General features: G+C 38.4%; 1 protein-coding gene across 13 annotated transcripts in view; it reads right to left on the minus strand.

Moving 5' to 3' along the window:
* The window catches only part of shank2 (SH3 and multiple ankyrin repeat domains 2), a 405,147-nt gene that overhangs the window by 168,541 nt on the left and 221,355 nt on the right, over nucleotides 1–15,251 (minus strand). For all 13 annotated transcript variants that reach the window (XM_062967836.1, XM_062967830.1, XM_062967835.1 and 10 more), the window contains one exon: nucleotides 12,665–12,740. In XM_062967836.1, coding sequence (XP_062823906.1) covers nucleotides 12,665–12,740 — 76 coding nt within the window. The remainder of the gene's footprint in view (nucleotides 1–12,664; nucleotides 12,741–15,251) is intronic.

Genomic DNA, 15,251 nt, shown 5'->3' on the forward strand with positions numbered 1-15,251 from the left:
GTACACTGTCTTCAATGGCAACATAACTTTGCAAGCCAAAAGTGCACATGAAAAATGTATTAGGAAAGATTTGAGCTAGAACTAGTGTGGGGAAAATTCCACCAAATGGCCCTCCCCTGTCCTGCTCACTTACCATCCTGCAACTGGTTGACCAATTAATGGCCAAGAGAGGCCAAGTGTGGGTTTCCAAGGAGCACAAATTAGGAGGCTTAGAGGGATGCCTGCTTCTTTGGGCATCCAGCTATATGAAGCCAAACACTGTTTGTCAGCATTTTGCTCTCCTTCCCTGGTCAACATATGAAAATTGGGGGTAATGCAGCTTCATTATGGTAAAGGAGGGAGGGGATTACTGCAGATGAAAGGCATAAATACCTCAATGTGCAACAACCCAAATTAATATCTGGAAGTGCAATTTTTCATTATACTTACTTACAACATTAACTGGATTCCAGGTATCATTTATTTATGGGCTAGTATTAGCTGTACATTTCATTCAGCTGGTGAGGTGTATTTTTAAAAAATGTAGAATTTTGCTCCTACTGAGGAACTTTAGAAAATGCTGTTGTGCTTTGACATTATTAGGAAAACACTATTTGAACAATAAGGCCATTGCAGTGTTCTGCATTTCCCCCCAAGCTATCACTGTCAAAATCTTAGATATCAAATACACTTTTTCCAAGAGGGCTACTGTCCTTACAAGCCTGCTTAGCTGTTCCTCATCACCACTTTGGTTTTTCTTACTAAGCTGGAGGGCAAGATACAAAATATCTACACTAAAGAATAACATATCTTCTAACTGCAATAATATTTTACAAACAAAATGGGATCTTCTTTGCAAATATACTAGCCAACTAGCTGCATGAAATAATGGGATGGCCAAAAAGGAATATGAAATGTTGCTATGTAGAGAAAGGCTGTAACATGATGGTCATCGCCAGGACAGGTTCTAAGGGGACATTGTCTGCAGAGTGTAGCATAATGTTCATCTGTAAATCAAGGCCCTACAGTCTCTTACTATATTATTCTGGCCTCTATGAAGGGTTCAGAGAAAGACAGCCCAGTTTTGCTTGAAATAAAGCAAGTGTCTCTGTGGTTAGGATCAGTTACTGTAACTCTACCTTTCTAGACACAATCTGAACTATATTTCATAAATGGGACCTGCAACAAAATTTTCCCATGTACTGAGCAAAAGGGCTCCTTTTCAGGGGTTCAAGCAGGCCATGCCCTTTTCCAAACTACTATTACTACTACTGCTACTACTATTACTACTATTAATTTCTTATCTGCTTCTCCCTATGGATTAAGATAGGGTACAACAACAAATTAAACATATATTCTAAGAAAAATAATAATCAATGCGTGCATATATGTGCATTCACATCACCTGTTGATTTATGGCCCCATGAATTTCATAGCATTTTCCTAGGCAAGGGATACTCAGAGGTGGCTTTGCCAGTTCCTTCCTCTGAAATATAGCCTACAGCACATGGTATTCATTGATGATCTTCCATCCAGGTACTAACCAGAACTGACTCTGCTCAGACAAGATCTGGTGCCTTTAGGATGTTGAGGACCTCAATACATATTTTAAAAATATTGATATAAAATAAAATGAGTCAGCCTCCTGGAAGAGATTGGTTGTTATTGCATTTTAATATTACAAAGCATAGCCATCTGGCAGATCTCCTCTAGGTATTCCACAATCTAGGGATGGCTGAATAAAATGTCCTCTGGGTAACAACTGTCAGCCCAGTCTTGTTTGAAATAAATGAGGTAAGTGTCCCCCAAAGGGTGGTTTATTCAAGAAAAGGAAGTTATGTATATATTTGAACCCAAACTATGTAGGCCTTTAAAAGTAACAACCAACACTTTGTATCTTTCTAGGAAACTAATTGCCATCCAATTGAGTGATTTTAATATTGTAAAGGGTGCAAGGAGGCTACATTCCCCATCTATTGTATGTTTTCTTTCCAGATGATCTCCAAGTTGGGAGGAATCAGGATTCAGTAGTAAAACACATACTGAGGCCGGGGAAGATTCCTGGTCTAACTCCTGATATCACCAAGTAGTGCTGGAAAAACTGTGACACAAAACTGTACTACCATGAAAACATGGCTCTTCCAGCAGGCCTTCAATAATTGATCCAGTATGTCTGACCTCTTGCATCTCTAATAATAGTCCCGTATTTACGCCTCTTACAGCACCCTGAAGGTGTTGACAATTTGGATAATTCTCCCCTCCTGATGATTTTGACAAACTAGCACTTTGGCCCAGGTTTTTTCTAGATTTTATCCAAGATTTTACCTTTTGTTCACATTCAAAGCACCCCTGAGAGATGGCCATCCAGCCTCTGCTTAAACGCCTCCAAAGAAGGAACCTCCTTTAAGCCTCCTTCTTAAGAAGAGAAACTAATATTGAAAATATAATAATAGTATCCAAATAAGAACAATAATAACCAGAAAATAAAAAAATCCTAGTAATAATAATATCAAAATGGTAATAATATCCTAATAATTCTATTCATGTTATTAACTGCATCACCTGAACTGATTGATTTTATAGTGGTGAAATGGGGCTTAAATCATTGGAGAGGAAGCTAGAGAGGAAGTAGAGCACTGGGAGAGTGCTGTGCATGATGGGAGCTGTAGTTTGGAGTGCTGGGAACATGTCAGCCCCTCCCCCCGTGTCCACAGATCCTGCACCCATGGATTCAAGCCTTTATGGCTTGACTGTGTATTTTTTCAAATCCAAAAAAGTACACATTTCTTTCTTTTTGTTTTAAATAACACCATTGTATATAAGACTTGAGTGGGTTGTTCTGAGTTTTCCAGGCTGAATGGCCATGTTCCAGAAGCATTCTCTCCTGATGTTTCGCCCACATCTATGGCAGGCATCCTCAGAGGTTCTGTTGGAAACTAGGTAAGTGGAGTTTATATATCTGTAGAATGATGTCCAGGGTGGGAGAAAGAACTCTTTTCTGCTTGAGGTAAGTGTGAATGTTGCAATTGGCCGGCTTGATTAGCATTAAATAGCCCTGCAGCTTCAAAGCCTGGCTCCCTCCTGCCTGGGGGCATAATTGTTGGGAGGTGTTAGCTGGGCTTGACTGTTTCATGTCTGGAATTCCTGTTTTCTGAGTGTTGTTCTTTATTTACTGTCCTGATCTTAGAGGCTTTTTAAACACTGGTAGCCAGATTTTGTTCATTTTCATGGTTATTATTTCCACTAATTCCCACAATTCCTAATGTTGCAATTGGTCACCTTTATTAGCATTGTATAGCCTTGCAGAGCACTCAGCCGGGAAGGGAAGGGGGCGGAACCACCTGAATGATGGACAGCCAGGGACTGCCAGTCATTCAGGCAGCTCCTCCCCCTTCCCTTCCAGGCAGGATTTGGCACCAACCTGCAATTGCTTACCCCGCATATAGCTTCAGCCGCCCCTGGGGAGGCCTGTCCTCAGATGATGAGCAAGTGGGCTGTTTGGGAAGTGTGTATGCCATGTCTTTGCTTCGTCCAGTATCTCATATCCTTTGGCCAGACAAAACAGAGAATTGTGGCACACAGAAAGAGAAGGAGCCTGCCACATGCCAATTCACTTACCCCATGGATTTTGTTCCTTTTCCTCTTCCTGTGTTCTGTAAATCTCTGTCCTGTCCAAGGAAAGGAAGAGAAGTACTGGAGGGAACAACAATACACAGCACACAAGAAGTGGAGGAAAAACTGGATCTGCCAGGTAAATGATGAAGCAGGTATGGGTGGGGCCAGTTCTTCCTCTTCATCATATTTGTGTTAGGTCTACTGGGTATCTCCTTTTGCCCAAGAAAACAGAGACTCACTGCATGTAGGTAAGAGGAGAGGCCATAATGTGCTGCTACCTTGTGGATCTGGCTCCTTTTTCTCTTCTTGTGTTCCATGGTTCTCTTTTGCTGAGGCAAAGGAAGGAGGATACCAAGGAGACCAGAAACATATGGCCCCCCAATAATAGGAGAGAAACTCAATCCACCAGGTAAGTAACATTACAGGTGTGCTCAGGGCCAGTTCTGGTCCCCTCCGTACCTTCCTTCCTTTGCCCTGTTGAGTGGGACTTGAGCCAAGCATGAAGAGGAAAAGGAACAGGGAACTGCCGAGTAAATTATGTAGTGTGCAGTGCTGGCTCTCCCTTGGGAACATAGCCCCCCCCCCCTCAATATATTTGCATTTTCCCACTTTTGTGGAGGAGTCATGCCCTCAGCCCCTGCAAAAGTGGAAGGATGACTTTAGTTGGGAAGACTATCACCAGGGGTCCTTTTGCATGATTTCACTAATTGTTATGGTGCCATCTTTTGGGAACTTGGGCGTTGCAATGTAGGGATATTATTTAGAACATGCAGCTAGAGAATGCCAGTGTCTCACCAAAATACAGTGCTATAACTGTGATCTATGTTCCTATTCAGTCAACAGTCCAGTTTCTCCCTGCTGATGGGCATATTCAGTTTCTGCTGTCCCTTGTTGTAGGTTTTTACTTTTAAATGGGACCTGAATCAAAAACTCCTTCAAAATGAGAGGTTGCCTCTGACAGTACAAAATATAAGCTGCTACATGCTGCTAAAGTTTGGACTAGGTCTATAATATTAAAATATAAGATTATAATACATCCTCAACTGGGTCATTCTAGGGGATTTATTTAGCCAAGAGGCAAAATAGACAAAATGTATTTTTATTTTAGACCACCAGTTTATGTGAAGCCTATGTGTTTAAATTTTCGCCTTGTTCCAAAGTATTGTTACCTCAGTTTGTTTTAATGGTTTTTAGTTGGTAATGTTGTTTATTTGTTGAAAGCCATGCTAAAAGGTTTTTAAGATGAAAGGCAATACGTAGAAATTTTAATTAATAAACATATCAAGGAAAAGCAATATTTTTTTCACATGCTATTTATAGTGTAATCAAGTTTTCTTACCTGAAAACAGTGAATGTGACACCTAATATTGCCTCTGAATGTGATTTTGTTCAGCATATATACTTGTCAACCTCATGTATAAGTCATAGGTAGGTTTTGAGACCAAGATTATGGATTTTGATCTAACCAGTGGATAAGGTGAGGATTATTTCATTGAGAGGAGAAATCAGTGCTGGCTACCACCCCTGGCTACCACTGCCAGACATTCAAAAACAGCACAAACTGATCCACAGCAGATAGAATTGTCAGGGTCAGTACTTTTTAAAGGTCCTCTCAGGACAGAGTGCTCTCACCTTTCACCACTCCACTCAGAGAAGGGGATAGTTCCTTTTTTAAAAAATAGGAGTCAAGGTGCAGTACTTACCTTTGTTCATAGAATCATAGAATAGTAGAGTTGGAAGAGACCTCATGGGCCATCCAGTCCAACCCCCTGCCAAGAAGCAGGAAATTGCATTCAAAGCACCCCCGACAGATGGCCATCCAGCCTCTGCTTAAAAGCCTCCAAAGAAGGAGCCTCCACCACAGTCTGGGGGAGAGAGTTCCACTGTCGAACAGCCCTCACAGTGAGGAAGTTCTTCCTGATGTTCAGGTGGAATCTCCTTTCCTGTATTTTGAAGCCATTGTTCCTAGTCTGCAGGGCAGCAGAAAACAAGCTTGCTCCCTCCTCCCTATGACTTCGCCTCACATATTTGTACATGGCTATCAGGTCTCCTCTGAGCCTTCTCTTTTGCAGGCTAAACATGCCCAGCTCTTTAAGCCGCTCCTCATAGGGCTTGTTCTTAAGACCCTTAATCATTTTAGTCGCCCTCCTCTGGATGCTTTCCAGCTTGTCGACATCTCCCTTCAACTGCGGTGCCCAAAATTGGACTCAGTATTCCAGGTGTGGTCTGACCAAGGCAGAATAGAGGGGGAGCATGACTTCCCTGGATCTAGACGCTATACCCCTATTGATGCAGGCCAGAATCCCGTTGGCTTTTTTAGCTGCCGCATCACATTGTTGGCTCATATTTAACTTGTTGTCCAAGAGGACTCCAAGGTCTTTTAAATGAGTCTACTCAGGTTTCAGGGTTGATTTTTTCTTTTTACTAAAATGTTTATACTTATGCATACAGTAGTCATTATGCCAAATAACCACCGGAAGACATCCAAAGATGTATCTCTCTGACTCCATTTAAAGTTATTCCTATTAGGATTATCAGTATCTTCCTATATACAGTAGAGTCTCATTTATCCAACATAAACGGGCCAACAGAACGTTGGATAAGCGAATATGTTGGATAATAAGGAGGGATTAAGGAAAAGCCTATTAAACATCAAATTAGGTTATGATTTTACAAATTAAGCACCAAAACATCATGTTATACAACAAATTTGACAGAAAAAGTAGTTCAATATGCAGTAATGCTATGTAGTAACTACTGTATTTACGAATTTAGCACCAAAATATCACGACGTATTGAAAACATTGACTACAAAAATGCATTGGATAATCCAGAATGTTGGATAAGCGAGTGTTGGATAAGTGAGACTCTACTGTACCTCCCTTCACTGAAGCAAAATTGTTCTTCTTCCACTCTGTTTAAGAAATTCTTAATGCACTGAGTTTTACTGTTTGGGTATATATAAACTGCGTATTTTGCAACTAGCATGTCTGGGAAGAAGCAGACTCAAGTACAGAATTCTGTGCTCTCTTTAGCTGTCAGAAGCCTAACCAGCAACTCCTTAGCCGCTTTGAGTCCTCTTTGGGGGGGATAAAGCGGGGTATAAATAAATGTTGTAATAATAATAATAATAATAATAATAATAATAATAATAATAATAATAATAATAATAATAATGGTGCAGCCAATGGCTTGTACATACCCAATAACACCCTTTACTTTCCTGGGAACAGTATTACATCACAATCCCTGAAACAGACACCCAGTATGTACATGCACACACAAAATTATTTATTCCTGTGGACAATTCATATGTATTCACAAATCTTACATTTGAAGAAGATAATAGTTCCATCATTCACATGAAAGTCTATCAATTGTAAGCTAAATATCATTTTAAATATTAAGAAATTCCAGAGATATGGTGACTGGTATGTTATTAAACTGGCTGTAATCTAGACACTGCACATTTGCTCAGCATGACATTTCTATTAATGCAAGATCCTTTAAATCCGGTTTTAATACCTGGAAACAGTGGATGTGACAACTTAGGGAGGCTGGGAATAACTGAAAGAGAATTGCAGGTTTGGCCTCATCCACGACACAGGTAAAAGTTCTAGGTATAATGGCAAATTAGAATTAGCTCCTGGGGATTCAATACTGGAAAATGAGAAAAGTTAAAAAAAAAAATAACCATGCTGCTGCCTTAAGAAAATATAGGCTACTAATACTATTGCATTATGCCAGACAGCTTCTATTAATTTTGGCATCCTTTTCTTATTCTATTTATTCTTCTTTTCTATTTCTAAGATGATCTGGACTCATTAAAATAACACTTCTGTGTAAATATCTTGTTTGAACGCACAACTCACTGTCAAAATATTTTCTGCATTCTTGATTTATATTCCTTTGGTGCCCAACCTTGTTCAATCACAAGATATAATATGTGAATATTTCTATCCATACCCACATAAACCAAAAATTCTTGCTTAAAACATGGTTAAATGTTTCAAACAAGGTATGCATAGCACTACGCATAAAGTATTCAAATTTTTAAAACTCAAAAAAAGCTATAACCCATACGTAAAATTATAATGGGAATAACTGATGGGTGAGGGTGGAATGTTGAAGGCAGAAAAGACCCGATCAATCACAAGGGAAGGCTCTGTAGGCCATCCTTTTCCTGATCCCATTGCTTTGTGGGAAACAATTAAAATGAACAGCAAGGTCAGCTTATTTTGCTCAACCCCAGTGGATACAAACCTGTGGGTCTGCAGGTGTTCTGGCCTACAACACACAGAAATCCCAGCCAGTTTACCAGTTGTTAAGATTTCTAGGAGTTGAAGGCCAAAACAGTTGGGGAACCTCAGGTTGAGAACCACTGCTCTATCCAGTCCTTCTGACCCAAACAAGGAAGTTCTATTATACATTTAGACTGTCCATTTTGTGAATTATCTCTGTTAAGAAAAGTAGAATGTTGAGGCCCCAGCACATAGTGGCAATTCACAACTACTAAGTCTGGCAAAGCAGAAAGTAGGATTTCCAGAGAGAGGTGAGGTTAAATTGTTGCTGACAACTCCAACTGATGGTAGCCTTATCATAGGGGTCCCTTGATAGGATCTCTTTTGAAGAAGTTCACCATTGCCAAGGACCGCCCTTGTTTTTATTGTTCCCTTGATTTGTATTGTAATGGATATTTTATTTATTGTACTGTTCATTGTGTTCTGAAGTGCTGTTTTTTATATGCTGTTTATTTTGTATTGTTTTGGGCATGGCCCCATGTAAGCCGCCCCGAGTCCCCGTTGGGGAGATGGTGGCGGGGTATAAATAAAGTTTTATTATTATATTATTAAGGTCTCCCAGTGGGAATTTAGACCCTTGTCTCCTAGAATTCTAGTCCAAGTCAAGTCACTACACAATACTGGCTCTGTAAAGTCAGGAAGATTCAGCTGTTTCTATCTATCTTCCATGTAATCTTTCTTTTTTGTCAAAAATATACCTGCTATGACAATATTTATTTATTTCCTTTAGAACCAGGATCATCAATCAGTTATTTCAGGTAAAATTGTCTGTAGCTAGGTATGTTGTAAGCTGTCCCGATCTGTTGTAAGCTTCCCCGAGTCCTTTCGGGGAGATGGGGTGGGATATAAATAAAGCTTATCATTATTATTATTGTTGTTGTTGTTGTTGTTGTTGTTATTTAAAGGTAAAGGTTTTCCCCTGACATTAAGTCTAGTCCTATCCAACTCTGGGGGTTGGTGCTCATCTCCACTTCTAAGCTGAATAGCCGGCACTGTCCGTAGACACCTCCAAGGTCATGTGGCTGGCATGACTGCATGGAGCGCTGTTACCTTCCCGCTGAATCGGTACCTATTGATCTACTCACATTTGCATGTTTTCGAACTGCTAGATTGTCAGAAACTGGAGCTAACAGTGGGAGCTCACCTCGCTCACCAGATTCCAGATTTGAACTGCCAGCATTTCGGTCAGCATGTTCAGCAGCTCAGCAGTTTAATCTGCTGCGCCACTGGGTGCTCCATTTATTATTATTATTATTATTATTATTATTATTATTATTATTATTATTATTATATACATATATAATATTTTTCAACTGTTTTGTTTTAAGTCAAAAGAAAATACAAAAAGTAACTTGTTATTTATGCACTTGATGAGGATATGTATATTAGAACACTTGGAAAAACCTACACACTATACTTAAAAGCATAAAGGACAAGCTGAGGAGAGAATGTATGATCATCATTTTAAAAGAACCTGTATAAAACCAATCCTGCTAACTTGCAAATCAGCCTGACACCAATCAACTCAACCTTTCAGCTCCTGCTTTAAATGCATTGATTCATGTTCACAGAAAGTTCAAAGTGTAATTTTTGACACTTGATTCAGTTTGCGGTGGAAGGATTTCAATGCAATACAGAAACATTAGTCCAATATGTAATGGTGGGTGTGGGGCTGACATATAACCTTCCCTTGATAGTACAGCCCTTAACATGCTGCAGTCCATGGAGGAAGGATAGTTCACTGAACTTAGAACTAGCCTGAATGCTAGATGTTTTGCCCCCACTATGAACTTTTTCTTTGTCACTTGTAATTCTCTCTTTGGTAACCATGGAAAACTAATTGGGCAGACTCAGATGCTGCTAGCTTCTTTTGCAGAACAAATGCTTAGGAGAACTCTGTCTCACCCAAGCCACTGTTTGTTAAACAGTTCTAGGCAGATTTATTCATGTTTGCCTCTCTTGCAGCCCTAACCTTCTATTTTTTCAAAAACCTCTACACAATAGGAACAGTACCAGCTCAGCCTTGGACAAATTTATTTAGACATTCATTATCACTGACAGAACCAGTATGACATAGTGGTTTGAGCACTGGACTATAACTCTGGAGACCAGGGTTCAGATCTCCTCTGAGCCATGTAAACCCACTGGGTAAACTAGGGCAAGGCCCAGTCTTTCAGCCTCAGAGGAAGGCAAAGGCAAACCCCCTCTGAACAAATCTACCATGATACGTTCTCTTTAGGGAATCATCAGATGGGAGCCCCCCCCCCCCCCCCCCGGAGGAATAACTTCCATTCTAAGCCAGAATGACGAAGGTGGCAGGAAGACATCATTCCACCATGTCTCCTATGTCACAATGACAATATAATAATATATAATAATCATATTATGCTATACTAATAATATAATATATTGTATATGCATATAATATTAATAATATTATAATGTAATACAATATAATAATAATACACTATTATAATGGTATATTTATATTATATGTAATATTACTAATAATATTACAATTTATGTTATAGTACAATATAGTAATATATAATGCTTATATTGTGCTATACGAATAATATAATATATTGTATGTATTTATGGCTTGTAAGCAGTCCTGAGTCCCCTTCGGGGTGAGAAGGGCAGGATATAAATGTCGCTAATAAATAAATAAATAGGGTCACCATAAATAGGTAAAATATTGAAAGCACACAATAGAGCACCTTCTTTTAGATTTTCATTGGGTTTTTTTTATATCATTGAATGTGTTTTTGTACATTGACTTAAGCATGTTTTCTCCAAAACAGATATTGTCCCCAAAGTTAGTATCTGTATCCTTTTCCCATTCATTTTCACAATGTTGTATTGTCTCCAGTTACAGAAGGTTAACTGCGGACTTGCTTAAACTCTTGTACTGACAGGACTGCTGACTTGCAAGGTTGGGTTGCTGACCTGAAGATTGGCGGTTTGAATCCGGGGAGAGCACAGATGAGCTCCCTCTGTCAGCTCCAGCTCCCCATGCGGGGACATGAGAGAAGCCTCCCACAAAGATGGTAAAACATTAAAACATTCAGGCGACCCCTGGGCAACGTCCTTGTAGACGGCCAATTCTCTCACTCCAAAAGCGACCTGCAGTTTCTCAAGTTTCTGCTGATACGAAAAAAAAACTGTGAACTTTCATACTACATTACACAATTATAGCACTATGATTTTACTTTTAACTTCCATGGCAAAAGCCTATGGAACTCTGCAATTTGTAGTGTAGCAAAATGTTTTTAGAACTCTCACCCCAAAAGTTCTAGCGGCCCACTTTTTCTAAATTATAAATTCAGAATATTTCCCATTTGTATGTATGTCTTCCCATGCCCACCAAGTACATCTCACCTCACACTTAACAGGCAATCACATCTTTCATCTTGTGAACAATAATCTCAATGTTAAGAAATTCTTCAATAATTTTTAACAATTTGCTTGTGAAACTATTTTAAATAGTTTGCTTTTATGTATAAATTCTACAACTGAAAGAGGTTAGAAATGTTTTTTATAATCATATATGGGATAGGCAATAATTACAGATATTTGACTTTAGCTGAATGATAAGCTATTAGAATAGTGTCATTAATTTTACCTTTACTTATTCAAATCACAAAACACAGAATTTAAGCTACCACCTTTTGCTTGATCACCACAATAACCAATAAAAATCTCATGGAAGTTGTGTGGATTGATCAATGGGACTATTCAGACAGACAATGATAGAAGTTACATATAAATGTGATGATTTTAAGTCTATTAAAGCACAAGCATAGAATGGGGAGCAGACAGAAGAGAGAACAAAGCGGACAAAAGGGGACACTTTGAAATTAAAGGCAGTTTTCTGACTACAGAAAAAGTAATCCCACTGGTTTTGAAAGCACATTCTTCTTATGTATTAATTAAAATGAAGCTACTGCCTTCATAAATATTTCAGGTTTTCATATCAAACAAATAACCAGCAAGACAATTCTAAAGACTAGAAACTACCATTTGGACGCCCACCATACTTTACCTGCTAGTGGTGTGGAGAAGAAAGGAAGGATATGGGCAAGACAAGCTCCATTCAATTCGGACACACTTCTTAAAAGGTACACATAACCCTACAGATGTGCTAGTCATGTAGCAAAGCCCAGAATTCATTGCCCTTTATGAACTATCATTTGGCATATTAGATGGAAGACTAGGAATCGCAGCCTCCCAAATTAACATTCATTGCTCTGATTAGAAGCTGGAAGTCAGAACCATACTTTCCTCTAGGAAATCTATTTCTAAAGCTATTTGGTTACCCTTTATTCCATAGTATGAAAATTATTTGCTTATGCTTTATCCCAAGGCATGGAGGTAATAAATTACAAGGCAACATAATCTCTTGTTATTAGTTACTCTTGGGGAAAACAAAGTTGCGACATAGTTACAATTCAAAAACAGCATAACTAAAAACCAAACAAAACAATATGTCACTGTCTTAACAATGCCGTAGTTATTTTTTAAAATAACAATTAGTAAATTGACAATTAGTAAACAGTGCAACAAGAAGCATAAAGAATTACTTTTGAATATGGTAACAGCCTAGCCCTTTTTAGTGATAGTAAAAGGTGCATGGGAGTGGATTGAGGGTGTTTCTAGCTTTCTTCACTTTGAAGGCCAACCAAACCCACCACTGAAAAAGTGGGATTGTTTTCAAGTATGAAAAATATGTAATCCTAGCATTGTGAAATAAAACAAAGGGATCTTACCTTAAAGCATCAAAGCTGTCATATGATCCAACAGTATAGTGTCTAAACAATTTCTTTGTTCTATCAGCTCGAGTTTCTGTTCAAAATGAAGACAGGATATATTTAATAAAGGATTTGTGTGTCTAGGAAAATAATTATGCATTCTTGTATATTGCTGATATCAGTGCTGTTGTTCTAATATCTGTTTTGCGGTTAATAAAGAAGGTGAATATATTACAATATTTAAGCACATGTACATATATTAAAATTCAAATATTTTTTACATTAAATGTAAGTAGGTCAAGTAGTGTCATCATAAACCTTTCACTATAGATACAGGAAAAAGTGTTGCTGATTTCAGGCCAGAAACACCAAGTTGCCACTCATTTCCTCATGGGAGTTGTAAGACACATCTCAATGTTGTCAGTGTTGAAGAAAGCTCCTTTTATCTATGTATGTGAAGGTGCTTGAGATGTTGATTTAAACATGAGTTTCTAATCTATGTCATGTTTCTATTTCACTCTTTGCTTCAGAAGTATGCTGCCATATTGTCTACAATGGTATTGTTGTGTCTGATCATCATCATCATCATCATCATTATCGATTTACACAGCACTATCACTGTACTTGGTAGTTACAAGAAAAAGAACAAGAAAAAAGATCCTCTACTCTCAAGACTTACAATCTAAGAAACCACATACAAGACAAGAGAATGGCAATGTGAGAAGGGATTACTCTATGTATTCATGTATAAGTCTAAAGGTTTTAGTAAAAAAAAAAAACCAAACCAAAAAATTGGGCTGACTTATCCACAGGTCAATGTGAGTACTGTACCTCAACTCTTATTTTAAAAGGAACCATTCCCTTTGAGAAACTAAACCGCTCACTATTCTCTCCATCTTCTTTTTGAATGCCCGAGTGGGGAAATAGCCACAGCTGTCAGGGTCAACTGGCTCACTGACGTGGCATTGGTACTTTCCCATCTCTGTAGAATGACTCTTGACTTATAGAAGTTATATAAAAATCTTTAATTTTGGCCCCAAAACCTGCCTTCAACTTGCACATGAGATCAACATACGCAAGTATATATAGTAAGTCAGATACTGCCTCCTTTTCTCTCTAAGGTCAGAACACAGGCTATTGGGATCAAGGTTATCATTGGCTTCTAATAAAACAGTTATGAAAACTATTCATGAACTATTCAATGGGCAGATTATGCACCAGTCTCTCACACTATATGGTAAGTATTCACAAGCACAGATTATTTCATCCCAGGAGTAACAAGTTGAGCTTCTATCTTGAGCATATGAACCACAAGTTTTTTTGTCTGCCAAACCTCTCATACAAACCCTCAAGTCACAAAAATAATGTTTTCTGGTAGTAGTGGTAGAAATTACTATGTTAAAGTGAAGCAAAAAACTTTGTTAAAAGCACTGAAATATCAGTTCAACTATTAGAAGACAGCACAGAATATAGTAAACTTCTTAAACAACCTGCCTTACTTGCACTACATGTATAGTGTACTTAATGTCATATTTTACTGCAATTTCTGACATTTGCAATTTGGTGATGTACTTAGGACTTCATCCCATGAGAGTAGAATAGCTGGGGGGGGGGGGGGGGTGTTCATAGTTTTGCAGTAGCACTTCAGGATGCCCCATTGTGAAATTAAACTAATGTTTAATCTACCCCTATCACACGTTTTCTGCCATTCCGTTTTCTTTAGAAATTATCAGTTTTGTTGTATATGGCCATGTTCCAGAAGTATTCTCTCCTGACATTTCGCCCACATCTATGGCAGACCTCACAACCTCTGAGGATGCCTGCCATAGATGTGGGTGAAACGTCAGGAGAGAATACTTCTGGAACATGGCCATACAGCCTGGAAAACATACAACAATCCTGTGATCCCGGCCATGAAAGCCTTCTACAACACAATTATCAGTTTGCTGGACCATCACATAGGAGAGATAGTTGTCTTCCCACTCTCCCCTCTCCTGTTTAAAAAAAAAACCCAAAAATCCCTTGGTCTTTGAAATTGTGGAGGAAATTGATCCTAAATAATTTTGCAGCATATTTTACATCTCCCCTATTATATACAAAAAATACAGAGGTCTGAATAGATTAAAGGGAACACTGGTAAACTTTCAATATTCAATATCAAAAATACCATTAAAATGTTGAAAACCACCACACTGCCAAAAAAAAAAAATCTTTTCACTTTTGGAACACATATTACATTGGGATACCTTTCCTGTGAAAAAAGGAAATGTAAGAACAGAGAACAGTGAAATCTATCTATCTATCATGTCAGAAGTGAATTGAGAATACAGTTATAATGACAGAGTTGCTTAGATGAGGAATTAGAAAGAACATAATAAATTACCTATCCTTCCTCCATGGTGCCCAAATGATAACGGTGAAAGAAAATGAATATTACTGGCCACTTCTGTTCTGCCCATACAACACCATCGTTCCATCCCACTTGATATTTACCAATTTTGCACATCTCTACACGAAGAATCAGAAATGAAGACATTTAACTTTCGAATTCTAAATATCTGGTTTAATGAACACTTTAAAAATGGAGATGAAAATGGACTTGAAA

Source organism: Anolis carolinensis, chromosome 1, assembly GCF_035594765.1.
Source record: "Anolis carolinensis isolate JA03-04 chromosome 1, rAnoCar3.1.pri, whole genome shotgun sequence".
NCBI lineage: Eukaryota > Metazoa > Chordata > Lepidosauria > Squamata > Dactyloidae > Anolis > Anolis carolinensis.